Source organism: Esox lucius, chromosome 18 (assembly GCF_011004845.1).
Source record: "Esox lucius isolate fEsoLuc1 chromosome 18, fEsoLuc1.pri, whole genome shotgun sequence".
In the NCBI taxonomy this organism is placed as follows: Eukaryota; Metazoa; Chordata; class Actinopteri; order Esociformes; family Esocidae; genus Esox; species Esox lucius.
In genome coordinates, this window is record NC_047586.1 from 7419661 (window position 1) to 7447653 (window position 27993).

General features: G+C 42.3%; 1 protein-coding gene across 2 annotated transcripts; it reads left to right on the forward strand.

The window, feature by feature from the left end:
• The first annotated feature begins 1540 nt into the window (after positions 1 to 1540).
• On the forward strand, positions 1541 to 27747 carry nt5e (5'-nucleotidase, ecto (CD73)). 2 transcript variants are annotated; one of them, XM_010882785.4, is made up of 9 exons: positions 1544 to 2614; positions 17116 to 17338; positions 17570 to 17758; positions 22291 to 22488; positions 23280 to 23434; positions 23557 to 23665; positions 24504 to 24653; positions 25084 to 25284; positions 26709 to 27747. In XM_010882785.4, exons 1-9 carry the CDS (start codon positions 2285 to 2287, stop codon positions 26870 to 26872), a joined length of 1719 nt encoding a protein of 572 aa, XP_010881087.1. In that variant the 5' UTR covers positions 1544 to 2284; the 3' UTR covers positions 26873 to 27747. The 2 variants fall into 2 exon arrangements, with proteins under 2 accessions (XP_019911800.1, XP_010881087.1); XM_020056241.3 differs by lacking the exon at positions 26709 to 27747 and having other exon boundaries at positions 1541 to 2614; positions 24504 to 24588; positions 25084 to 25282.
• Positions 27748 to 27993: the final 246 nt, after the last annotated feature.

Genomic DNA, 27993 nt, shown 5'->3' on the forward strand with positions numbered 1-27993 from the left:
CCTCAACTCTAGAGGAAGATCAAGAAGCTCTCTCCCCATTCATGTTTTTGTTTAATTATTTTGAAGACACTGAAACATTCATGGATAAAATAAACAAAATAGGAATTTTGAGCTTCTCTGTTAATTATTTTTGTTGATGAGGTTACCTATTAGCTGTCTTTAAACCATCAGCTAATGCTGGTTTCCACACAACAAAAATTACAAGATCCAGAAAACACAGTATAGATTGACGAGACAAAGAGACAAGAAACATCAGTTGTTCAGCAAGAGTAAACTGGATAGTGTTTTGGAAGTGTTCACCTGGCCATACAACATGATAGGATGAAACCAAAGCGTACAGAATCTGGTCAAAGTTGAATAAACAGTACATTAATTGACTTTCAATAATGTCTGTTGTGCTCTTTTGGACCTGTTCTACTTGTAATTTATGCTATTGAATCAACTTTTATGATAAGGGTTAAATTAAACCTCAGATAATCAATTCCAAGACATTCCTCCCAACAAGTCCATAACCATGTCAATAATCAAGAATAAAAAATGTGCTTGTTCCAGGCACCCCCGGAAACATCTTTAAACAGATGTTGACCTGACCTCTGCATGATGCAAATTGAAACCTGCCTCCTTTCTGCAACAGGCTATAGAAAATGTAACACTTCCAGTTACCAATTTCAACTTTCTAGAACAATGCTGTTAAATTGAACAGTGCAAGTCAAAGGAAGGAGAAACCATTACAATGATTATGAAAACTGGTCAGTAATCCTGTATAAACGTGTGCAAAAGGGAGGCCTGTTTCACTTTGTAACATATAGAGCTCAGATCAACTATATTGTAACTGCAATAAGCACCATTCTCAACCATCAACCTCCTAATGATGGCCCTCTACTGTATCACATATAACCAAGCAATGGCTACTCAAAGAAAAATGTACCATGGCAGGCATAGTGAGTATGACTGCACATGTGTCTGTATTATAACTGCACTCAGCAGCTTTCTAAACCACCAGTGTCTCATTCTTCACTGTAACTAAAACATTTGGCAGTAGAGCGCTTTTTCCAAATCTAGTCAAAGCAAATACACTTTTGTTTTTCTATATTAATGCTTGAACTGCTTGAACCTAGTGTCATATCTTGACAAAAGATGAATGAATGAAATTACATGGACTAAAGTTGTAACATTAGTTAACTCTTCTTCCTCCATTAACACACTCAACATAATGTCATATCCATACAAGACACCTAGCGTTGAACCAATGGCAAACATCAGTGGGCGTTACTTAATATCCAGTGGGCGTAACTTAATATTCAGGAACCCCCATATTAAGTAAGCCCCTGACTCAATAAGGCATATCTGCAGACCGCAAGTCAGGGGCTTACTTAATATGGGGGTTCCAGAATATTAAGTTATGCCCACTGGATATTAAGTTACGCCCACTGATGTTTGCCATTGGTCAGTTTAAACGGGGGTTCCTGAATATAAAGTATCGCCCACTGATGTTTGCCATTGGTTCAACGATGTCTTGTATGGGTATGACATTATGTTGAGTGTGCTAATGGAGGAAGAAGAGTTAACTAATGTTACAACTTTAGTCCATGTTATTTCAAATTAGTCCACGATCTTAGTGAACACGTTAACTATCCCCAAGTATATAGCTAGAGGTTGTCATATGGAAGCACACCGAAATCTTCGCCATGGACCGTAGTAATTATTCCTTCATAAACGCGCATGCACTAAATCAAAAACACCACACCAATGGAAACCGTCAATAGGCGTAACTTAATATTAAGGAACCCCTATATTAAGTTATGCCCCGGACTTGTGGTCTGCAGATATACCCTCCTCAACATGTAGGTGTCTTCTGAACAATTTGAAAGTGGTTAAAAAGCTGTTGTATACATAACTTTGAGGCATGTCATTTATTTACGGTCCCTAACCATCAGCAGATCGCTGTATTCGTCGTTCGATATACCGGGTTGTTAGTTTCGCTGAGGCCGGGAAAACAGGACCAGAAATCGGGGTTAGAATATCTGTTGAATGCCCAATATCGAATATCAACGCAACTTTACCTGGGTCATATTTTAACAATATAACGAATCGGCAAAGCTAGCTAAATTACTCTCCAAACTTGGGCAGTGAGTGGCAAAAAAAACCTAACCAAGCTATTTTAAATATTGTAACACGACGGGAGACGAAAACATCCACAATTCCAGGACCACTGTCCAAGCCTCCTGGTGCTGTACATGTAATCGTTAACTTCAGTCTTGCAATACATTGCGACGACAACAAGATGGGGGTGCGTGAGACAGTCAAGGCAGTTTTATTCTCTCTCTACATCTGTCATGTTTTTGGTGGGGGTGCGTGGGAACTCACCCTGCTTCATACCAACGATGTCCACGCAAGAGTCGAAGAGACAAGCGTGGACTCTGGCAAATGCACAAATGGTGATTGTTTTGCTGGAGTGGCAAGAAGATTTACGAAAATACAGGAGATCCGAAGCCGGGAGAAAAATGTGATGCTGCTAGACGCAGGCGATCAATATCAAGGAACTGTTTGGTTTAACGTCTATAAAGGAGCCGAGGCTGCATATTTTATGAATAAACTTGGATACGATGCAATGGTAAGCCTTTGTATGTTAATAAAATATTTTATAAAAGGATGACTTAACAAACATGTTCTGGTAATTGCATTCTTGCAAGATGCTTCACAAGTATACTTTTAGAAGACGATAGTAATATGCTATTTTTCTCAAAGCAATAATACATTGTGCATAGGATAGTTAAGATATTTTTCATATTTTAAATCATACATTGTTTAATCTTATAAAAAGTGAATATAGAAGTTTAAACTATAACTCTTTCCATTTTTGCATATTTAACTCAGAACCTTATATTTAAGAAGGTTCCTGATAAATGAATTACTGTGTGACAGTTTCTCAAACTGAGTCCTTGAACTCTTGTTAGCCTATATGCAAAACAATGCTGCAACCTCCTGTGTACCAAAGCGCGTTGTCTGTCAAGAAGGGTTGCTAAAAGGCTTTGTTTTTGGATTTCTGTTGTTCACAATTCATATGAGAATTTTGGTAAAATTTAGTGAAATGCTTTTTAAAGTTTTTGTGCTCATTACAGTCTTTTGTTATGAAGATGCACCAAATAAGGTATTTCAAGAACTGCAGTCCGCCTTTAATATTATCCAATCTCTTGGTCAGCTGAAATTACTTCTAAATGCTTGGAGGGAAAAGTTTGAGACTTTTACAAAGCCTAAAACCTGCAGAATATTCTAGCCATTGCAACTAAGTAGAGCAAAAAAATTGAGGAGAATCCACTTAAAATATCTTGTGAAAATGCTTAGGCTCAAGGGGAGTATTTTGTGTAGAAACTAGTCTTGTTTTTCTTCAGAAGCAAGTAAAGTGGCTTGTTTTCCCTTTCTGCCTGTAATTGATTATGTTGATGTCCTACCTTCCTGCCATTATGGCTTCGTTATGTATTCTGGACACTCTGTACCATGGGGTGCTGAGGTTTGTTACAAACAACAAAGTCTCCCTCATTACTGCACACTCTGTGAGAGTGGGCTGGCCTTCGCTAGCTATTTGAGATTAAGCCATTGGTACATTTTGTACTTGGACAGCTCCCGTTTTTAAATTTTTACCAAAACCCAAAGCCACACAGATTAAAAAACAACTACAATAATAATAGAAAATAGTAATGATAATTTAAAAAAAAAGTACATCACAAAGCCATTGGGAAAACAAAGAGGGGGAAACAGACTTCCAGACACGAAGAATCCTGCGTGGAGCCAGCAGGGAAGCAAATGCAACAATGTCTGCTTGAATGGGGGTCAACTAGAACAGGTCTTCCAGAACGCCAAAAACAGCTATCTGTTAATGTCCCGCACTTCAGACAAAATTTGGAAAATGTATTCCCAATAGCTCTTTGGGGCAGGGCACAGAGTGAACATATGACCCAGGTCACACGGGGAGACGACATCTATCACATTCATCGTTCACATTCGGACAGATTTCAGTTAGCCTTGACTTGGGAAAAATTAGCTCTATGCACAACCTTAAATTGTATAACGCCAAGATGAGCACAAGTGGAGTATAGTGGAGCATTCCCTGTCAATCACCTCATCCCACCACTCCTGAGTGAATTCCATGCCCATCTGCAGCTCCCAGGCAGATATAGCTTTGTTAATGGAGTGCTTGTCCAGTGACTGAATAACCAAATAGATCTGAGAGGTTAATCCCTTCTGTCGAGGTAGTAAAGACTATACTGTCCCAGAGTAGGCCGGGCGGTTCGGCAGGGAAGCCTGTGAAGAAAACTGTGGAGACACAATGCCTGACTTGCAGGTAACAGAAAAATAAGTTGTGTAGAGTGTATTTAAAAACCAGAGTGAGAAAAAAACAGAATAGAGTCATTTGTCATACAGGTCTTGGAATGTTGTAATACCTTTCCTTGCCCAGAAGCAGAAAGCAGTGTCGATTATGGACAGGTGAAGATGTGGTTCTTAGCCGATGCAGAGACTATTTGGAAATGACACCAGAACTGATACCAGACCATAAGTATGGAAAGTACCACAGGATTGCCAGTATAGTGAGGGGGGGGGGTGCTGGCAAAGAACAGCAGAGCAGAGCAAAGCAGGAAGATCCCCTCCTGTGACACACCCTGGAAAGAGGAAGATGCACATAGAGCTATCGTAAAGGGGCTCAGTAGCGAAGGCAAATAACGAAGGGGAAAGAGGGCAATAAATGTCTGGTCCCACGATCAAGGGTAGAATAATCAGAACGGGTGTCATTAGTGCAGACACTGGCCTGGGGAGACGTACACAACAGACAAACCCATGGGCCAAATTAGTCCCCGAATGCAAACTTCTTAAGAAAGGCAAAGATGTTTTCCCATTCAACTCAGTCAAATGGCTTCTCTGCATCTAGAGAGATTACCACCTCAGGACATTTTGAGGAGTTTCTGAGAAGTCTCTTAATTTAATACAATGACAATCATCAGTGCTTATAGTGGAAAGAGTGGTGTGGTAAGTTGCTGCACATTTGTCTTATGTCACGTAGGTTTTACCCAAAGTGTGGGCTGTCCCCCCACCTTATCCTTCCTGCCATAATGTTTACTGTTGTGTATCTTCCTCTATCCTGTCCTAAAACCCCTTGGTCTGCATCTACCCCTATCCTGCTGAAGATGCTTCCTTTACCACAGCATAAAACCAACATTCCTTTTCTTATCTAAACATGGGGACTCAATACTTTAATCAATAAGGATACATCAGTTCAAGAAATGTCCATTACATAGACTGCACAACCTCTTCAAGGCAAGGTTAGCCGCAGTGTCTGAGTCGACAGAAGTAGTCTCCAGATCACCCAGGAACCAAGTCATATTGGCAACATCTAATGGGAACTCAGAAGTAGTACTCGCTTGCCCAGGGTTTCAGAACCTCCAAGGGTCCACACATCCATTCTTAGCCATGAAATCTGAAAAGGACTTCGACAAATGGAGAGGCAGTCACGGTTCTGGGGTTGGCGCGGTCCAGAGCCAGATCAACAACACAATTCAGATCCCCACCAAATATTAATAGATGGATGTTTAGAGAAGGGATTTACCCCAACAAATACCCACTGGCAAATTCAGCATCGTCAAAGAACAAGCATATACATTGACCAAAACCACCAGTGTGTGCAAGATCGAGCCTGTTACGACTAAATACCTCCTGTTGCTGTCAGAGATTACATTAGTAGCTGAGAAAGGAATTCTATGGCCAACCAAAATTGCACCTCCTCTGGCCTTGGAGTTAAAGTGTGAATGGAAGGTCTGACTAATCAATCAAATTTCAATCAAATGTATTTATAAAGCCCTTTTTACAACAGCAGTTGTCACAAAGTGCTTTACAGAGACACCCGGCCTTAAACCCCAAGGAGCAAACAACTGTAGTGTTGGATTTCATTGGCTAGGAAAAACTCCCTAAGAAGGCCGAAATTTTAGGAAGAAACCTAGAGAGTACCCAGGCTCAGAGGGGTGACCAGTCCTCTTCTGGCTGTACCGGGTGAGATATTAAGAGTCCAATTGGACTAATTTATAAATTTCTCTGGGCTAAATCCAGAGTCTATTTGATTTTAGACTAGGTCAAAAGTATGACCAGGTGGACATGGACAGGGACAGCAACGGGCCCCCCAAACCAGGTACTCCGCAGGTGTGGACCAGGACCTCATCTCCTCCTAAAATGTAAAACTGGAGGAGACTGAGAAAAGTTAGAAAGTGCATTCCTCATATCCCCCAGCACAATAATATAGCAGCGTAACACCTTGGAACTGAGACGGGGGGGGTCCAGCGACACTGTGGCCCTACCAGGGGGAGGCCCCGGACATGGCCCAACAGGCAGGAAATCAATCCACCCACATTGCCAGGCATCAACCAAAGGGACACCCACCAACTGCAACCCCCCTGAATGAGGGCCGAGTATTGCCAGCAGCGTACAGCCCAATTGCACAAGTGCGCAACAGAGAGTCAACAACAAGCCAGTGACTCTTCCCACGAAAGGCATTGGAGGGAGGGCATCCCAGTGGCGACGAGAGCCCACCTGGCAAGACAGCAAGGGTGGACAGTATCAAGCCTACTGGTCACCTTCACGCCCCCGGGCCAGGCTACACCTAATTATGAACCGTGCTGTAGCGATGAGTTTTTAGTAGACACTTAAAAGTTTGCATTGAGTTTGCATTTCTAACCTTAATTGGCAGATAATTCCACAGTAGTGGAGCTCTATGAGAAAAGACCCTGTTGCCAGCTGTTTGTTTAGAAATTCTAGGTACAATTAAAAGACCTGCATCTTGCGATCGTAGGTTACGTGTAGGTATGTATGGCTGGATCATTTCAGCAAGGTAAGTAGGAGCAAGTCCATGTATTGATTTGTAGGTTAAGAGTAAAACCTTCTAGTTAGGATTCTAGCAGCTGTGTGCAGCACTAAGTTTATTTTTTAATTTGTCTGGATAACCAGAGAGAAGAGCATTGCCGTAATCTAGTCTAGAAGTAACGAAAGCATGGATTAATTTTTCTGCATCAGTTTTTGATAGAAAATTTCAAATTTTTGCAATGTTTCAAAGATGAAAATAAACAACTCTTGAGACAAATTTTATATGTTTTTCAGGAGAGGTCTGGGTCAAGGGTAACGGCAAGTTTTATTTTTATTTTTTTGGGATACAACCATGCAGCCGTCGAGGTTCACAGTGAGATCTGCTAACAACGCTTTTTGTTTCTTGGGTCCTAAAATGAGCATTTCGGTTTTCCTTGAGTTTAAGAGCAAGAAATTCTCTGTCATCCACTTCCTAATATCTGAAACGCATGCTTCCAAAGTAGCTAATTTAGGGGCTTCTCCATGCTTCATTGAAATATATAACTGTGTGTCATCAGCGTAACAGTGAAAGTTTAAATTGTGATTTCGGATTACATCCCCCAGAGGGAGCATATATAGTGAAAACAATAATGGGCCCAGAACCGAGCCTTGAGGAACACCAAAGCATACCTTTGACTTGTCAGAGGATATGCCATCCACACTAACAAACTGATATCTTTCAGATAAATAAGATTTAAACCAGGCTAGAACAAGTCCACGTAGCCCAATATGGGTTTCTAGGCTCTCAAAGAGAACGGAGTGATCAATAGTGTCAAAAGCAGCACTAAGATCCAGAAGCAACAGGACGGATGCAGAACCTTTGTCTGAGGCCATTAGAAGGTCATTTGTTACCTTCACGAATGCAGTCTCAGTACTATGATGGGATCTGATACCGGACTGGAGTATTTCATAAATGTTATTTGTCTTTAGGAAGGTATTCAGTTGTTGGGAAACAAATTTTTCTAAGATTTTGAGAGGAACGGGAGGTTCGATATTGGCCTATAATTGTTTAATATGTCGGGATCCAGAAGCGATTTCTTTAGAAGAGGCTTAATTTCCGCTATTTTTAGTGAGTTTGGTACACATCCGGAGGAAAGGGAGCAATTTATTATGTTCAGCATTGGCTGACCTAGCACAGGAAATAGCTCCTTAAGTAATTTTGTTGGAATCAGGTCTAGCCGAGAGTTTGTGGGTTAAGAATTCATTACAAATTTAGTAAATGTGTTGAGCGATACGGTATCAAAAAATTCAAGTGTCCCCATTGACACCTGGTCAGGGGGGTTCAGGACATTTTTAGGACAACTGAGATTTTGCGGAGCATAACTATTTGAGGAGTCAGTTATTTGTTTTCTAATGGTGATGATCTTTTCATCAAAGTAGCTCATGTATTCATTACAACTAAAGTGAAGACCCACTTCACTTGCTAAGCTTTGCTTTTTTGTTAACTTTGCAACTGTATCAAAGATACATTTTTGATTGTTTTTGTTCACCTCAATCAGGTTGGAGAAATAAGCTGATCGAGCAGACGTGAGTGTACTGTCTATCCAGGCTAGTCTAAATACTTCCAACTTGGTGGAGCGCCACTTTCGCTCCAATTTTCTGGAGGCTTGCTTAAGTGCTCTAGTATTGCCTGTGTAACAGGGAAAAAGTTTCTTGTTGCTTATTTCTTTTGTTTTTAGTGGTGCAACTGTCTAATGTATTTCGCAGTGTTGAGTTTAGATCCTCGATTTGATCGTTTACAGATTTATTTACTCTGTCGTTAATGAGCGAACTTGTAAGAATATCAAGGAATTTATTTGTAGTCCGAGAATTTATAGTACGGCTTTTGAAACTCATTGTTTGCGGAGCAAGTGGATTTCTTGTTTTAACGGTAAATGTAATAAGACAGTGATCCGATAATCCAGGATTTTGGGGGGAAATTATTAGATCTACAATATCTATTTCTCGTGACAGGACTAAATCTAAGGTGTGATTGTGGCAATGTGTTGGACCTGAGACATGTTGGATGAAACCCATTGAGTCAATTATGGCTTCAAATGCTTTTTGAAGAGGATCATTGGACTTTTCCATATGAATATTGAAATTGCCAAAAATTTGAATACTATCTGCCATGCCTACAAGGTTAGACAAGAACAATGGAAACTCCTTGAGGAACATTGCGTATGGCCTGGGGGGCCTTTAAATAGTAGCTATGTAAAATGATTTATCGGCCTGGTTAACTTTCATTAGTAAAACTTCAAAAGAATTAAACTCAGTGATATGTTTGAGAGTAAATTTATATTTACTGTCATAAATATTAGCAACACCCCCTCCTTTTCGGGATGCACGAGGGATATGATCACTAGTATAACCAGGAGGAGAGGCCTCATTTAAGGCAGTGAATTAATTAGGCTTTAGCCTCGTTTCACATAAACCAATGGACCAAGGGATCTAACATTTAGGAGTCCCATTTTGAGATAAACTTCGAGTTTTACAGCCTTGAGTGATCCTTAGTGCATAAATGAATCTCTTGCAGAAATACCACATTTGCATTTAGCTTCTTCAGGTCCCTAGACTTTTTGACAGGTGTATTCATCTATTTGGTGTTCCAAGATAAAAACCTTATAGGAGAGCACCCCCCTAGCGCAGTGAAACCAGTGCTAGATCCTCTACCCATATAAAATAATGAAAGGAAAAAGATGAGAAAACAGGCCAAGCATTTGCAAAGAAAAGAGAGAAATGGTCATTTGTCACAATAAAAAAAGTGCACCACCCACTTTCCGCAGTGTTGGAGGTCTCCCAGAGCATGAATCAGAACCGTCACCAGACTACAAAAATTTTGGTGTGCAATAAAAATTGAATATTTTTATGTACAAGTGTGTCTGAACAGGCAACATGTAATTTTATTGTGGGTGGTGCACTTTTTTTATTGTGACAAATGACCATTTCTCTCTTTTCTTTGCAAATGCTTGGCCTGTTTTCTCAACTGCTGTGCGCTACGGGCTGCTTGAGAAGTACTTTTGTGACATATATGACGTCCTCCAATCCTCCCCGATATGGGACCTGAAGTGTTGCCAGTGAAGAGGTCTGGTTAGCCAATTACTGGTAATTGGGACAACCTAAGACAGGCACAGTCATGCATATGGCCACAATCCACAATATGCATACCTGAGCTACATGTGTACGTAACCCAGAAACAGGATCCGTGCTGAACAAATATTACAATGAGTAGACCAAGAACATTTTATTTTTTTAGATTAGAGGAATAGTTGTACAATGAAGCATGTGCAAGTACAAATGGCAATTCTAACTGTGCAATCGAGGCAAATTGGAGGTGTAAGGTAGCATGTGCAACTGAAATGTAGGGATAGCAGCAATGAGGTTCCCAAGGTAGACACGTACATGTAACAGCGGAAACTTCCTTATCAGACTTTGCAAAGCAATGTCAGAGTCCAGTAGTACAAAAGGAGTAGTGCAACAAGGTCCCTGAGAGGCAGTATTAAGCAGTGAGCAGGAAGGTATGGTTAGTGATGGGTCAGCAGGGTTACAGTAAATGGAAAGAAACTGTTCCTGAGCCTGCTGGTGCGGGAAAGAAGAGACCTGTACCACCTGTCTGATGGTAAGAGGGCAAACAGTTTATGGCATGGATGTGAAGGGTCCCTGGTGATGCCGCGCACTCTATGCAGACACCGCTTGCGCTGGAGGTCCGTGATGGCTGGGAGCTGGGCACCAGTGATGTGCTGGGCGGTTTTCACCACCCATTGCAGGGCCTTCCGGTCGGCCACAGAGCATCCGCCAAACCACACTGGCACAGGTCATGGTGCTTTCAAGGTCTGGCGAGGTTGTCGAGTGACAGACGTTGTGGAAATCACTAAATGGGAAAGGCACAGAAACTGTAGATTATTTTCACAAATATGACTAATCTCACAAATAGGGATTATGGATTGCAGCGTCATGATTTTCAGAGAAACGTGGCTATACAACAGCATAACCGACAACGCAAATGGGCTAGAGGGGTGTCTTTGGGGCTGATTGTACAGCAGAGGAATCTGGTAAAACCAGAAGAAGTGGCCTGTGCATTAATGTAAACAAAGCATGGTGTACAGACACTAACATAACCGGGAGTCACTGCTCAACCAATCTGGAGTACCTGATGATTAAGTGCAGGCCTATTTACTTTGCTTTGGGAGTTAACATCCATTGTTGTCACTGCAGCCTACATACCTCTGGATGCTAATGCTATTCTGGAGATGAAAGAACTGCAGGCTGCTATTAGCAAACAGCAAACTGCACATCCGTGTGGTGCTTTTATTGTTGCAGGGGATTTCAACCACTCATCTGAAAACTGTTTTTCCCAAATTCCACCAAAATGTCTCCTGCCCCACCAGAGGAGACAATACACTAGACCAGGTGTATACAAATATTCCAGAGGCCTACAAAGCCAATCCTCTCCCTCACCTGGGACAGTCTGATCATCTTTCGCTGTTCCTAATCCCCAAGTATTTACCCCTCATTAAATGTGTGAAACCATCAGTGAGGACAGTCAAAGTATGGCCAGACTCACTACTACAGCTCCAGTTTCAACACACAGACTTGAGATTGTTTGCCACTCAAGCCACTCTTGACTCCCCATACAGACATTGAAACATATGCTTCTTCCTTTGTGGATTACATCAACATCTGCATCAATAATGTCACCATCCATAAACTAATAAAGACCTTCCCCAACCAGAAGCCTTGGATGAACAGAGGCCCAACAACTGGTAAAGGATGCTGCTTTCAGATCCAGCGATGCGGAGGCCTACAGCTCATCCAGGGCCACCCAGAAAACATGATCACAAACTGCAGATCGAGCACTTCAGCAACAACTACAAACCCTGATGCATGTGGCAGGGCATTCAAGCCATCACAGACTTCCGGCCAAAGAACCCTACCCCCAAAGCTAGCGACGTCTCCATCCCTGACAAGTTTAACAGGTTCTTCCCTCGCTTCAACAGGGACAACAAATACCCAGTCATTAAAGTTGAATCTAATCTAAAGCTTTATTCAAGATATGCAAACCTGGAGCTATTAACCACACTCTCAGAGTCCGGTCAAGAGCTCTCCATTGAACATTGAGCTCAGGTCAACAGGTGCTGATCATATAGTTAGAATATCATCAAAAAGTTGATTTATTTCAGTAATTCCATTAAAAAAGTTAAACTTGTATAATGTATACTTTCATTCCACACGCAGCTGGAGTCAGTGCTTCAAGAACCAGCATGCACAGACGTATGCAAGACATGGGTTTCAGCTGTCGCATTCCTTGTGTCAAGCCACTCTTGATCAAGTCACAGCGTCAGAAGTGTCTCGCCTGGGCTGAAGACAAAAAGGACTGGTCTGCTGCTGAGTTATGTTCTCTGGTGAAAGTAAATTTTGCATTTCCTTCGGAAATCAAGGTTCCAAAGTCTGGAGGAAGAGAGGATAGGCACAGAATCCATGTTGCTTGAAGTCCAGTGTAATGTTTCCACAGTCAGTGATGGTTTGGGGTGCCATGTCATCTGCTGGTGTTGGTCCACTGTGTATTCTGAGGTCCAAGGTCAACGCAGCCGTCTACCAGGAAGTTTTAGAGCACTTCATGCTTCCTGCTGCTGACCAATTTTATGGAGATGCAGATTTCATTTTCCAACAGGACTTGGCACCTGCACACAGTGCCAAAGCTACCAGTACCTGGTTTAAGGACCATGGTATCCCTGTTCTTAATTGGCCAGCAAACCCGCCTGAACTTAACCCTATAGAAAATATATGGGGTATTGTGAAGAGGAAGATGTGATACGCCAGACCCAACAATGCAGAAGAGCTGAAGGCCACTATCAGAGCAACCTGGGCTCTCTTAACACCTGAGCAGTGCCACAGACTGATCGACTCCATGCCACGCCGCATTGCTGCAGTAATTCAGGCAAAAGAAGCCCCAACTAAGTAATGAGTGCTGTACATGCTCATACTTTTCATGTTCATAATTTTCAGTTGGCCAACATTTCTAACCCTATTTTTTTTTGTATTGGTCTTAAGTAATATTCAAATTTTCTGAGATACAGAATTTGGGATTTTCATTAGTTGTCAGTTATAATCATCACAAAAGAAATAAACATTTGAAATATATCAGTCTGTGTGTAATGAAAGAATATAATTACTGAAATGAATCAACTTTTTGATGATATTCAAATTTCATGACCATCAACATGTATTGAGTACAGTCCACATAGTCCCCCACCCAGACATGTTGTGAACTTCGGCAACAACATGTCTACAGCCATTGAGAGGTTAGCCAAAGCTATACTTATCTGCTGTAGGCACATCCTGTAGAATTGAGCAGAGCGAGATCACACGATGGCCTTACTAAATGACTGGATTATAATAAGAATAAGCAATATCACTGTACTATGGAATAACATAATTTATACCAGGTCTCCACAAAATTTTAACACTACAGCCATAATATTGGTTTAGGGAGTTGTTCCTCTATCAGTGCAACAATTGCAAATAACAGCTGTTGTGTTATCAAGCTTCCAACATTCAGAGCAATACATTTTTTAGTACTGGATTTTTTTTTTAGTACATTGTTGCAGTCTTGCTCAAGACTGGTGCACCAACCGCGTGCTGGTTGTTTTTGTGGTTTTCCTGGAGCATGTGCCCTCACATCTCCCGGATATAAAAGCAAGGGTGACACACTACTTACATATTGTTGTGTTTATCTGTTTATCTTTTGTTTAGTTTTTTTGTGAGAAATTGTGTGACTGAGTGTGATAATATGCATTAGAAACATTTTAAAAGAGGGAAAAGAATAAGGTGTTGCAGAAAGCACGATAATAATGACAGTATTCACCATTTTCTTCGTTGACATTAGTGACTGATCTGCACACAAAAAAGAAAACAGAGAAAGTGGCGAAACAATAAAAAGAAAAGCAAAAATACAAAAAAAAACAAGAACATAAAGACATATATACAGATATCCCTCCCTCCAACCCTCCCTCCCACCCAAACCCATAGTCTCCTTCCCCAATGGAGACAGCAGGTCGGCATCGTACGCAGCTTCGACACATGCCATCGGAGTGTCTCCTGATCCCAACGTGTGGAGGCCCCATAGCATTCGCAACAGATAGCATTTGTTAGGAAAATAATGTCACATTAGACCCCTGAAAGAGGACAACGGTTAAACAAACAAAAAAAGCGAACAGAAGCCCGGCACTATTGCTGTGCGGTACTATAGTGACCACCCAGAAAAAAAAACAGTCCTACCACATGGGTAGCTTTGTAACAATATAGTGACAAGCACCACAGCACATAGCAGCATCAGTCAATATAACACAATAGCATAACGCTACTGACAGAAGGCTGAAAGGGCAGTCTAATAGCACCTGAGAATACGACTAGTTCATCCGGCAGACGAGAGGGTCACATGGCACCCAAAACAAATCAAACGTGGCGGTCGAATCAGCGCTGGGCTTCCTCGTCGGAGTCGATCTGCAGCCTCTCCCCTTCGTGTCCAATACATAGACGGGCAGGAAAGCGAAGGGAGATTTTGACTTTCTTTCACAAGAGATTTTGGCTGTGTTTCACGTCAAGGAATGCATCTCCCCTCCTAACGACAGCAGACGTGAGGTGAGGGAAAATCAACACCTTGCGACCGCAGGAGTGTAGTAGGTCTCCGTTTCGCCTTCAGAGAATCCGGTCATGGTCCTGGAAATTGTGGAATCTAACGACGAACACCCTGGGCCTGGTGCTGTCGCCTCCACCCGCTGGGGGAGGGCCGATACTGTGAGCCCTGTCCAATTTCGTGCGAGTAGGAATGAGGCTGGTACCCAGGACTTCAGTGGAAAAAAAATAAACCATAAACCCCGCCTACCCCACCTTCCAACTTCTCTGGAATTCTGATCACCCGACGGTTGCAGCGGTGCGAGCGGGCCTCTGGGTTCTCAGTCTTGTCCGCCAGTTTTTGGTTCTCGGACGTCATTCGGGAAACTGGTTTCTCGAGTGTGACTATGTGGTCGCTGTAATTACATAGGTCGTTTTCGAATGCGTCCATTCAGCGGCCCTGGTCCTTGGCGGCGGCTCAGATACCATCGAGAACAGAGCCAGCTCAGTAGCAGATGCCGTTTCGATGGCAGACCTCAGCTGAACAGCTATGAGAGATGTAATTTCCTGAAAACAAGGCTTGAGCATAGATTCTGGAGGTCTGAGAGAGTAAACGCTCTCTCTCTGCAGCGTGTCAGTCAGTCAGCCATTGTGAGTGAAACGCTGGTCACAGAAAGCTGCTCACAGAAATGCTGGTCACGGAAACGCTGGTCAGTGCGCTTTGTTCTCAAACTGTGTGCCATTGAAATTAAAAAGGTAGCCTAATGGACGATCAAAGTGTTTGGTACGGGGTGAGGAGGAAGGCAAAGCAAAACATAAATTAGCTCTCGCCGTGCATCCACTCCCTCCACATGCCAAGCAGTTCCCATTTGACCTACAACATGTTCATTCACTGTCCAGCGGACTAATGATAAATATTGCCTAGTGTTCCACTAGCGTGCAACTCTTACCTGCAGTGAGCTGCACATATATACACAGTGGATATAAAAAGTCTACGCACCCCTGTTAAAATGCCAGGTTCTTGTGACGTAAAAGAATGAGACAGATAAATAATGTCGGAACTTTTTCCACCTTTAATGTGACCTATAACGTGAGCAGTTCAATTGTAAAACAAACTGAAATCTTTGAGGGGGGAAAAATGAAAAATAAAAAACTCACTATAACCTGGTTGCACAAGTGTGCACACCCTTAAACTAATACTTTGTTGAAGCAGCTTTTGATTTTATTGCAGCACTCAGTCTTTTTGGGTAGGAGTCTATTAGCATGGCACATCTTGACGAGGCGTTATTTGCCCACTGTTCTTTGCAAAAGCACTCCAAATCTGTCAGATTGCGAGGACATCTCCTGTGCACAGCTGTCTTCAGATCACCCCACAGATTGGATTCAGGTATGAGCTCTGGCTGGGCCATTCCAAAACTTTAATCTTCTTCTGGTGAAGCCATGCTTTTGTGGATTTGGATGTGTGCTCTGGGTTGTTGTTGTGCTGAAAGGTGAACATCCTCTTCATCATTAGCTTTCTAACGGACGTCTGAAAGTTTTGTGCCAAAATTGCCTGCTTAATTCCCTCCACCCTGACTAAGACCCTGGTTCCAGCTAAAGAGAATCAGCCCCAAAGCATGATGCTGCCACCACCTTGCTTCACTGTGGGTATGGTGTTCTTTGGGTGATGTGCAGTGTTGTTTTTGCGCCAAACATACCTTTTGGAATTATGGCCGAAATGTTCAACCTTGGTTTCATCAGACCATAACACATTTTCCCATGTGCTTTTGAGAGACGTTTGTTTTTGCAAACTTCAGCCGGGCTTGGATGTTTTTCTTTGTAAGAAAAGGCTTCCATCACCCTACACCATAACCCATTCATATGAGGTAGGGAGATTGTTGTCACATGTAGCACACAGCCAGTACTTGCCACAAATTCCTGCAGTTCCTTTTATGTTGCTGTAGGACTCTTGGAAGCCTCCCTGACCAGTTTTCTTCTCGAACTGTGTTCCATGGTATATCTAATGCTTTGGAAATTATTTTGTACCCTTCTCCTGACTGATATCTTTCAACAATGAGATCTCTGAGTCTTTGGAAGCTCTCTGCGGACCATGGCTTTTGCTCTGAGATGCAACTAAGAAAATGACAGGAAAATCCTATTAGAACAGCTGAACTTTATTTGTGATTGCATAACTTAAAAAGAATTACATTTGTGGTTAACTATGACATGCATGGCTGTAAATGTGAGCATTAACTCTTCCTCCCACATGTGCTCTGTTTGATTTGAATCTGTAGTTGGGTGTACATTTTATGTGCTTTTTAAGTCCTTTCAAAGTTCTTTCCACATAAAAGTATATTCCAGTGTCATAGTCTCTTCCACGTTGTCAGTAATTAGTTGAGAATTAATTTTGTTTTCAGGTTTTAACTTGGAGGATGTTTTCTGTTGACTTTGTCAATAATACTCATTAATGCCACTGTTGACTATGTGAGATTGTTTTGTTATCTGTGGTGTCTCCTGTTGTCCTGACAATAAATTCCTTAGCATCAATTTATTGTGAGCCATAATACAATGGCTCGACATGGGACTAGGTAAATGACAGCACTGTGGAAACTATTCAGAAATATGGTGAATGACTTCGGCCTTTGTTTTTACCCTTTAAAGGCCCTGGGAAATCATGAGTTTGACAATGGCGTAAAGGGACTAATCAAGCCATTTCTCCAGGAGGTGAATTTCACAATCCTCAGTGCTAACATCAAAGCTGACAAGAACCTAGCCCCGCAGATAAGTGGCCTTTATTTGCCGTATAAGATATTTAATATCAGCTCTGAGCGAGTGGGCGTGGTGGGATACACATCAAAGGAGACACCTGCTCTCTCACAGACAGGTACTGTTATATTTTGGCTAGTGTGACTACATTTCATTCGTCTTCCTCTATCTATCATTATTTTTAAGTCGTTCCCTCCTCTTGTCCTAACCTCGCCTGTCCCCCTGACAATAATCCATATTCATCCTCCTGTCCAGTGTGCTTTGTGCTCCCTCTATTTACACTTGGATTTTTTTTTTTTAAATCACTCCTCTTAGCTAAAACACATTCATGTTCCTAAATCTGTTGCAGGGCCGAATTTAGTGTTTGAAGATGAGATTGATGCCCTCCAGCCCCAGGTCAACAAACTCCTCACTTTGGGGGTCAACAAGATAATCGCCCTTGGTCACTCTGGCTTCAAAACAGACAAAGAAATAGCCAAAAGGGTAAAGGGAGTGGATGTGGTCATCGGGGGACACAGTAACACTTTTCTGTATACAGGTATGCATAGAGTTTGCAATTCTACTTTTGTTATTTATCATCACAGTCACGGGTGCCGCTAAGAATTTTGGGCCACATGAAGAGATTGCAATTTGGGCCCTCCCTCCCCTGAAAGATCACAGCCCCAGGTAGTCACTAACTGTTCACACCACATTTAAGCAAGTGATAATAACCTATGTCCTTAAGTCAGTATGTCCTTTTCTCTTTCATCATCCTCTATCACATCTTCTTGCTCACTATCTGCTACAAGGACAGATCCCTCAACAAGCATGAAGCATAAAGTATTGTCAATCCTAGATTGAAATTAGCCCCTTAACTTGCTTATTGCCTAATATACAGTACAACAGGCTCCTCTATGTTAGTGTTGCTAAGCTGCTTTCTGTTGAAACTGCTGCAAATGATTGCTTGGAATAACTTATTATAGTTGCCACTATATGAGCTCACCTGGTCTCCTGTCCTCAGTAACACCCTCTGAAACTAAGGGCCATGTGTTTCATGATTTTAAGATTTTCTAGGTCGTTCTGATATAGGAGCCATCACCTTATCGTGGTGGAGAGGTTTGTGTGTTCCTATGAACCTGAGGGCTGTGTTGTCCGGGCCTTAGTGCTCCTGGTAGGGTTTCCCATGGCAAAGTGTTCTCAGGGGAGGAGGCACACTAAGAATGGCCTACGGGTTTTGGGGGCGGGGTCTCTGACTGTTGTTTGTGCATATGCCCCGTTCGGGGTACTTGGCCTTCTTGGAGACACTGAATGGAGGCTCCAGTAGGGGACTCAATAATTCTGATGGGGAATTTCAACGCACACGTGGGCAATGATGGAGACACCTGGAGTGGCGTGATAGGGAGGAACGGCCTCCCTGATCTGAACTCGAGTGGTCGTTTGTTGTTAGAGTTCTGGGCTAGTCATGGATTATCTATAACGAACACCATGTTCGAACATAAGGATGCTCATAAGTGTACGTGGTACCAGAGCACCCTAGGCCGAAGGTCGGTGATTGATTTTGTGATCGTGTCATCGGACCTGAGACAGCATGTTTTGGACACTCGGATAAAGAGAAGGGCGGAGCTGTCAACCAATCACCATCTGGTGGTGAGTTGGGTCAGGGGGTGGGGGTAGACCCTGGACAGACCGGGGAAAACCCAAACGGGTAGTGCGGGTGAACTGGGAACGTCTGGAGGAGGCCCCCGTCTGAAAGATCTTCAACTCACACCTCCGGCAGGGCTTTTCTGGCATCCCTGTGGAGGTTGGGGACCTTGAACCTGAGTGGTCGATGTTTAAAACCTCCATTGCCGAAGCTGTGGCGGGGAGCTGTGGTCTAAAGGTCTTAGGTACATCAAGGGGCGGTAACCCTTGAACACCCTGGTCGGCACCAAGGTGTTTCTGGAAAACCGTCCACCACCTCAGGATGGGAAAACGGGGAACTATCCAAGCTGTGTACAGTAAGGATGGAACACTGTTGACCTCAACTGAGGAGGTAATTGGGCGATGGAAGGTACACTTTGAGGAACTCCTAAATCCCACTAACACGCCCTCTATAGTGGAGGCAGAGCTGGAGGCTGATGGGGAAGCATCGTCAATCTCCATGGCAGAAGTCACTGAGGTAGTCAAACAACTCCACAGTGGCAAAGCTCTGGGGATTGACGAGATCCGTCCAGAAATGTTGAAAGCTTTGGGTGTGGAGGGGATGTCTTGGATGACACACCTCTTCAACATTGCCTGGGAGTCGGGGAAAGTGCCTATAGTTGATAATTGAACCTCAGATAGTTGAACCTCAGATTGAAGAGGAACAATGCAGATTCCGTCCTGGAGGGGGCCTGGGAATATGCCCATCCAGTCTACATGTGTTTTGTGGATTTGGAGAAGGCGTATGACCGGGTCCCCCAGGAGATACTGTGGGAGGTGCTGCAGGAGTATGGGGTGAGGTGGTCCCTTTTGAGGGCTATCCAATCCCTGTACATCAAAAGTGAGAGCTGTGTTCGGGTTCTCAGTAGAAAGTCGGACTCGTTCCAGGTGGGGGTTGGCCTCCGCCAGAGCTGCGCTTTGTCACCAATCCTGTTTGTAACTTTTATGGACAGGATATCGAGGCGTAGTCGGGGTGGGGAGGGGTTGCAGTTCGGTGGGCTGGGGATCTCATCGCTGCTTTTTGCGGATGATGTTGTCCTGATGGCATCATTGGTCTGTGACCTTCAGCACTCACTGGACCGGTTCGCAGCCGGTTGGGATGAGGATTAGCACCTCTAAATCTGAGGCCATGGTTCTCAGCAGGAAACCGATGGAGTGCCTCTTCCGGGTAGGGAATGAGGCGTTACCCCAAGTAAAGGAGTTCAAGTATCTCGGGGTCTTGTTCGCGAGTGAGGGGACAATGTAGCGGGAGATTGGCCGGAGAATCGGAGCAGCGGGGGTGGTATTGCATTCGTTTTTCCACTCATTTGCATCGAAAGGAGCCAGTTGAGGTGGTTCGGGCATCTGGTAAGGATGCCCCCAGGACGTCTCCCTAGGGAGGTGTTCCAGGCACGTCCAGCTGGGAGGAGACCTCGGGGTAGGCCCAGGACTAGGTGGAGAGATTATATTTCGACACTGGCCTGGGAACGCCTCGGGATCCCCCAGTCAGAGCTGGCAAATGTGGCTCAGGAAAGGGACGTTTGGGGTCCCCTGCTGGAGCTGCTGCCCCCGCGACCCGATACCGGATAAGCGGATGAAGATGAGATGAGATGTTCTGATATAGAGACATATGATGGATCTTAAGGGGTGGATCTTAAGGATATACAAAAAAACACGAAACTACTGTAAACAAACATCATTGGAGCTGACTTCACATATGCGAAAGATTAAGTGCCTACCCTAGATATCACAAAATAAGATCTAGGCTACGATATATAATTATCAATCCACCGTGCATTAAGTCTGTCTAATCAATCATATTCTCGGCAATTCAGATGTTCATGCGTTCATACACACAGAAAGCAATTCTGGCACCTGCCTTTTCTCCCATATTACAACTAAATCAGTGTTGAAAAGTTGACTCGCCCGAAATGTGAACTCCTCGCATTAAGCGAGTGGAGGGGTGGGCGAGCTAATTTCCAACCCTGCATATGACATTGTACCTTTGATGCTGATTCATTTATGATACTGATTAATTCATGTTATACAATACAAATATGCACCAAGTCATATTCCTGGCTGACTGCCTTCAATCTTAACCACTGCTTATATTAGCTTAAACCATTCTTAATCTGTGTCAGTTGTGCTCACGTTTCTTTCCAAATATATTAATTAGCAGTTGTTTTCCCTCAGTTTACATTCTTTTGTTTCTTTTCTTTTTTGGTAACCCGATTTCCCTTTCTTGGGGAAACGCATGACTCCATCATAGTAGCAGTAAATCTGCTCTGTGAGCTTCGTTTAGAGATGAATCCTCGGTGCAGGGGTTAACTAAACCAATTTGTACCTTTTGTAAGGGTTGCGAGTGGCCTCAGGGAGCCTTCACTATATTTTTGGGATACAAATTCCAGTCAATCAACTGATTTCTTCAGCAGATTTAAATTCAGTAAAGACACAAAAAAAATTACAAACAAAAACACATTTTCATTCCAAGATTTTCATGGGCCCTCCCCTCACTGGAGCCCCTGGGTAGTCAGCCCAACTCTTCCCTCCACTTTGACACGCCCCTGATCACAGTAGCTACATTTGTATTCTCTCAGAACACCTCAGTCGGGTGTTGTAAGGAACTGTGGAAACCACAGTGGATTTATTACAGAACTTATCATGCGTGTCTGTGTCACTGTGTCTCTCCCTGCATGTCTCCATTTGCCTTTTTCACAAGTTATCTAACAGGGATTGGAAGCACCAGAGTTCTTACTCAAACCTCAACCTTAGAAAACCTATAACATACGTTGTATGTTCATTAAATGGTTCTTGTCCATTCAATTGTCCTTTCAAGGAAGTACTCTAGGACAGTGCAATTTAAAAAAAGACAATGAGTATTAACTCGCTGCCATATTGATTTCAAATACATCACATCACAATTTGGATGTGATGTGCAGAAAATGCTAATATAGGTCAAGAGACTTGAACAGGATTTGTGCCACAATTGCTAAAATGCTAGCATTCAGAGACAGCTCTGGAAAATTAAACCAAAGCTTGGATTCCTATAAGAACCTTGTTCATAAACTGCTAACAGGGAAAAGACACCAATGTTTCATTTTGTTGCTTGTGCGAACCATCCCTTTAACCATGCTATTCTGCACTGTGAGGACCTAGCAATGACTACTACTATTTCAGGAGATTCATTCCACAGATATTTATCATGTACGGGAGGGGGGAGGCCACATTCATCCACTCGCAACCTCTATATTGAGCTCACATGGCATAAACCCAATGGCAAAGCTTTATTATGAAGCAGTAACTGAGACCGCTGTGGCCAAAGCCCATATCATTATACATTCTCACATTTCTAACACATTGTAAAGGAGAAGTGTGCAATGCAGTTGATGCCTTTCATTTATTCAAATTGTTAATTGTTCAACATTTTGACAGGAAAAAAGCCTTCCTCTGAGATCCCAGCAGGTCCCTACCCTGTCATAGTAAAGTCAGAGGACGGGCGGAAAGTTCCTGTGGTGCAGGCTTTTGCCTTTGGTAAATATCTGGGTTACCTCAAGGTGACGTTTGACGAGTCTGGAAATGTTCACCAGTCAACAGGCAACCCCATCCTGCTAAACAGCTCTATACCACAGGGTAAGTATAGAACTTATGAGTCATCACAGAGGAAGTTCACTGCAGGTGAAAAGGGTGCAAATGGAACCTAGACTGAAGATGACTATATTCTAAAAGACACATTAGTTGGTTTTCTGGGAACTTTGCATGTGACAAAAAAATCCCCCGCTAATTTCAATAGATCCAGTTGTGGTTCAATAATTGTAGTTTTAAACGGCATCATTCACCCGAGATCCTGCAAGTTATAATTTGTGGCTAAGAAACAGACACTTATTCTTGGTTCCAATGCAATTTCATCATGGGAGACAGTGAGAATGCATTTTGGTGTGCTGCATCTTAAGCCTGTATTATGACCTTACGTGGCTTCCAGTTTCACTGAGGTATAGACATTTGATAATACAAAAACCTTGTAGCTATCTATAATCCAGAGGAAACGTTTATAACTCACAAATGAAACATGACATTGATTATTGACCTTCATAAATCAAGTAGTGTGTAAAAAAGAAATAGCTAAAATAAATGATAAACCCGGAGGTTTTAATCCCGAATGCTGATTGACTGAAAGCCATAGCATATCAGACCTTATACCATGGGTATCACGTAACATCATAGCTTTTTATTTTCCTAAATGCTTTGGTTTATTAGCAATAAACCCTCTTGGGGGTTATAGGTCAATATTCCACAATTAAGTGCTGTATCCACTCCTTGTAACAATGTATGCACTCTTTGTAACAATCATTTTGGAGGACTGTATAAACCCATTAGATTTCTTGTATTGTAAGAAATAACTGCATATTATCTATTTCTGCCAGACCCCCAAATTCTTGCTGAAGTAAACGAGTGGAAAAAGGCCCTCGCAAATTACTCCAACCAGTATGTGGGGAGGACCCTGGTGTATCTTAATGGAACCTTTGAAGAGTGCAGGTTCCGTGAGTGCAACCTGGGTAACCTTATATGTGACGCTATGGTGAGTTTGTAGTATTCGGCACACCGGGTGACCCACGAGTCAAGTCAAACGCACACAGACCACGTGCCTTTGACTCTTATCTGTAGCCAACTGATGAAGCTTTTACATTTTTTTGACTGAAGGTACATCACAACGTTAAGTATCCAGATGAGCTTAAGTGGAATCATGTCTCCTGCTGTATCCTCCAAGGGGGAGGTATACGCTCTTCCGTGGATGAGCGCAGTAGAAATGGTGAGTGGGTGCGGTGGAACAGAATTGGGACCTATTTTATAGACGATTTCAAGGAGTCAACGAATTAATGATGGCAACAAATGTCAAACATAGCAGTTATCCTGAGCTTTGAGGGTGCAAGAGTGCAGATGAGACCATGTCCACTGCCCACTCTGGCTCCAAACTCAAGTCCTGGGGGTTGAATTGCTAGTCCAAGGATCACAACCAGGGGACACATTCATTCTGTGCTTACTGTGACGCCTTCCTGGAAGAGTGGTCAAGTTAGGGTAATTGAGGCTTGACCTTTGGTCTTGCGTCCGGAGCAGATGGCCATATACTAAATAATGGGAAATCATTAACTGAACATAAAATTCAACATTTTTCAGTTCCTTCGTGTGTCATCATTGGTTCGGATAACAAGAAACATTTGAATGTTGAAAAAAATGATTATGTATTGTAAAAAGTTTGTCTAACAATTTAACGTTTAGATTGGATTCGACTTTATTGTCATTGAACAGTTCGAGTACAGTATAACAAAATGCGGTAATTAGATATGAAAATTGAATAAATTTTTAGATAATGCTTTCAGTCATTGGAAGTAGATGGGGATCCGCATCAAAGGGGATCTACACCCCAAATGAATATTGTATTCCAGTTGGGAAAACAGACGAGGAAAGAGCAACATTTGTAAATTGCTCTTCCACTTCAGGCTGTCAAACAAAAAATGCAGTTGGCAACACTGTTGTTAACTGTCTCAGTTGGTTTTGGCTGATGTAGATTTTTCCTTGATGTGTGTGTGTTTGTGTGTGGGAGAGAATCATCTCCATCTATCTGAAACATGAGTCTTATCTCCTGTTAGGTTCTATCATGATGGAGGACCTTATTTCGGTCATGCCTTTCGGGGGCACCTTCGATCTGGTTCTGCTGAAAGGGTCCACTCTGAGGAAAGTTTTTGAGCACTCCGTAAAGAGATACGGACAAAACACCGGGGAATTCCTTCAAGTGTCAGGTGTAAAACTGTTCAATCATTATTGTTGTTGTGGTTTTTTAATGGTACAGAGGTCATATAAACCTCTTGACATCACCTACCTGCAGAGACCACTCCCCCCAGCCTGTGCTCAAACATCACATTTTGGTTGGCTTTTCCCATTCCTTCAGACTACACAATGGAAAAGAATGAGGACCAGTGGTTGAACTCCAGTGATGTGAAGCTGACATTACATTTCTATAGAATTCAATGTTGGGCAAAAATTATCATTTGAACAGGAATGTCTCATTTAAGAAAGTCAACTACAAGCCGATGTGTTGAAAATAATTAAATGAAAATTGTGAACAGGTTGTTAACATTGATGCTCGTGTTGACTGTAGGAATTACACACAAACTTTTCAAACCCTAGAACTGCGCTGACTTTAATTTCCTCCTGTGTTTTTCTCAACAGGATTCCATGTAGAGTACGATATGTCACGACCCCCAGAGAACCGCGCCACCAGTATCAGCGTCCTGTGCACGGACTGCCGAGTGCCCCACTATGAGCCTCTGGACGATAACAAGGAGTACAAGGTGGTCATGCCCTCTTACTTAGCAGAAGGTGGAGACGGATACTCCATGATCAAAAACGGGAAGCTGAAACATGACACCGGTGAGCTCACAGAACATAGTTACCAATGTGCATTCTATTACCAATACGCTGTAGTGCACTTTCCTTAAGAGCTCTGGGCATTTCTTGTTGCGCAACTGTCATGTTTTTTTCTGATCATGTTTTAGACCAGTGTACTGTACTGTGACTAGAACCATACTGGTTGTAAATGACACAGTCCTGCATGATAACCTAAATTGTGTTGCCTTGTTTAGACCTGTTAACAGCCTTTGACAGCTGTTCGTTCACACTGAATTTAATTTAAGTTGAGGCCTGCTTATGGTAAAAGGCCTCTTCTGAATGGTTGACTCAGGAACTGAATGTAAGACATCAGAGATACTGTAAAACATTTAAACATACATTTTATTCTGATGATATAATAATTTTCAGGATTTATATTCTCTTGAATTAACTACAACCCTGTTTCCGAAAATGCAGCATAAAACGCTGTATAAAATGCTAATAAAACCAGACTGCAATGATGTGCAAATTATTTATCCTTATATTTAATTGAAAATAATACAAAGACAACAAATCAAATGTTGACGCTGAGAAATGTTATAGTTTTTGGAAAATACATGCCTCTTTTGTATTTGATGTCAGCATCATGTTTCAAAATTAACTGGGACAGCAACATGTTTACTGTGTTGCTTCACCTCTACTTTTAGTAGTGATGTGCATTACAGAATCGTGTGTGGGTTTTAATGCAGTGCCGTCTGAGGGCCCAAAGATCACAGCCATCCAATTTGATTTCGACCTTGTCCCTTACGTACCGAGATTTCTCCAGATTCTCTGAATCTTTTAGTGATATAAATATACCATAGATTACGAGATCCCCAAACTCTTAGCAATTTTACGTTGCGAAAATGTTATTCTTAAATTGCACTATTTGCCTGTGTAGTCTTTCACAGAGTGGTGAACCCCTCCCCATCGTTACTTCTGAAAGACTCATCCTCTCTGTGTTTATACCCCATCATGTTACTGACCTGTTGCCACTTAACCTAATTAGTTGTGAGATGTTCCAACAGGATTTTTGTTTTAGCATTATCGGTACACAACTTTTGTTGCCCGTCCCACCTTTTTTGAAATGTTTTCCTGGCATCAAATTCAAAGTGGTCATAAATTTTTCAAGAAACAGCATTTCTCAGTTTCAATATTTGGTGTGTTGTCTTTCTATTCTTTATTGAATATAGAGTTTAAATGATTTGCACTTCATTGCGTTCTGTTTTTTTTTTTTTTTTAATGGGGTTGCAACTTGGACCAGCGTTTGTTCCCTTTACCACCGCCTCTTCACCAGTGTCCGTATGATCTCAACTGTCAATAAATGCCACGATAAAAACAAACAAATATGTAACCAGGATGCGTGTCCACGCTCTGTTTACAAAAACAATAAATAGGCATGACAGACAACTGTCTTTCTCATACAGGTGACATGGACATTGCGGTGTTGCAGCGCTACATTACAGAGAGAAAGAAGGTGCATCCAGCTGTAGAGGGACGTATCAAGATTTTCAACTCCGCTTCAGGACCAAGACACATGAGCCTGTTGATTTTACTGGGGTTTCTGATGGCTTTGTCTGGGAGCCAATGAGAGATCAAGCTTGCTGATGGATATATTCCTCTCATTTCAGCATCGAATGGACTTGCAACATCCTCAAGGATGTTGTGTATAGATACTTCACTAATGCTCAGATATTTCTTTGTTAATCCGGCAACTTGATATTACATTTGGGACCACCCATACAAGGTCCTGCATACATACATTTTCTGAATAGGGCATTGGGCCACCACAAACAGCATCACGGAAGATATTCTACAAGTGTCTGGAAAATTATTCGGAGGGATCGTCTTTTTAAAATTTTGCTTGGGGTTTTTTGATCGTGGGGGAAACCCTGTCTCAGGCGCCTCTGCAAAATCTCCATAAGTGTTAATTGTGAAACAAAAAGTATTTGTCACTGGAGCTTCTGCCAAACAAGCCCAACAGTCACTAAGTCAGAGTTATGTTACTCTATATTCTGAAAAGAAAAGGTTCTTGGGGGAGCCTTTAGGGCATGGGTATTCAACACTTTCCATTCCAAGGTTCTGAGCCTGTTAGCTTTCTGTTTTAGCTCATCATTTATTGCACCCACCTGGTGTCCCTGGTCCCTGAGTAGATGGTTAAAATGACAAAACAGTGGCGAGGGCCAGTAGAGTATGAGGGGTACTTCACGATAGGACTGTCACAATATCAGAATGTTTAAGCGCATTCATTTTTTGTCCATAGGTGACATGAGAAACGGATGGAAAAATACTTTCATCTAGTCAATACAGCATTATCATATGTGTATTATTATCATGATATCAATATTTGAATATACTTCACACTGAAACTGAAGCAGAACCCATACAAGTTCCCCTATATGTTTTTGATGTGGTAGGCTGTTCAAGAGGTTTCTTTATAAACAATAAAAGATAATTCCTTTTAAATAGACTTTGACATTTTTCATTACAGATCTTATAGCCCTTGCTGGCTGGACAGACACTTTTACAACAAGGTAAAAATCACAAACTGACTCATTAACCACCATTATTTACTGTTATGCCTAATCATAAACCTGTAATGTATAGCACCGGGCATGCATGTGTCAGTTTAGTTCTGGTTTTGAGGCTACCTATGGACAAAAGAGCATGTTGATGAATTCACACTATCAAACTTTGTTTTTATGCTGCTAA

Coding starts and splice junctions, on each gene's coding strand:
- nt5e (XM_010882785.4), top strand. CDS start 2,285: ATGGGGGTGCGTGAGACAGTCAAGGCAGTTTTATTCTCTCTCTACATC. Junction 2,615..17,115: donor AACTTGGATACGATGCAATG/GTAAGCCTTTGT, acceptor TACCCTTTAAAG/GCCCTGGGAAATCATGAGTT. Junction 23,666..24,503: donor GGATGAGCGCAGTAGAAATG/GTGAGTGGGTGC, acceptor ATCTCCTGTTAG/GTTCTATCATGATGGAGGAC.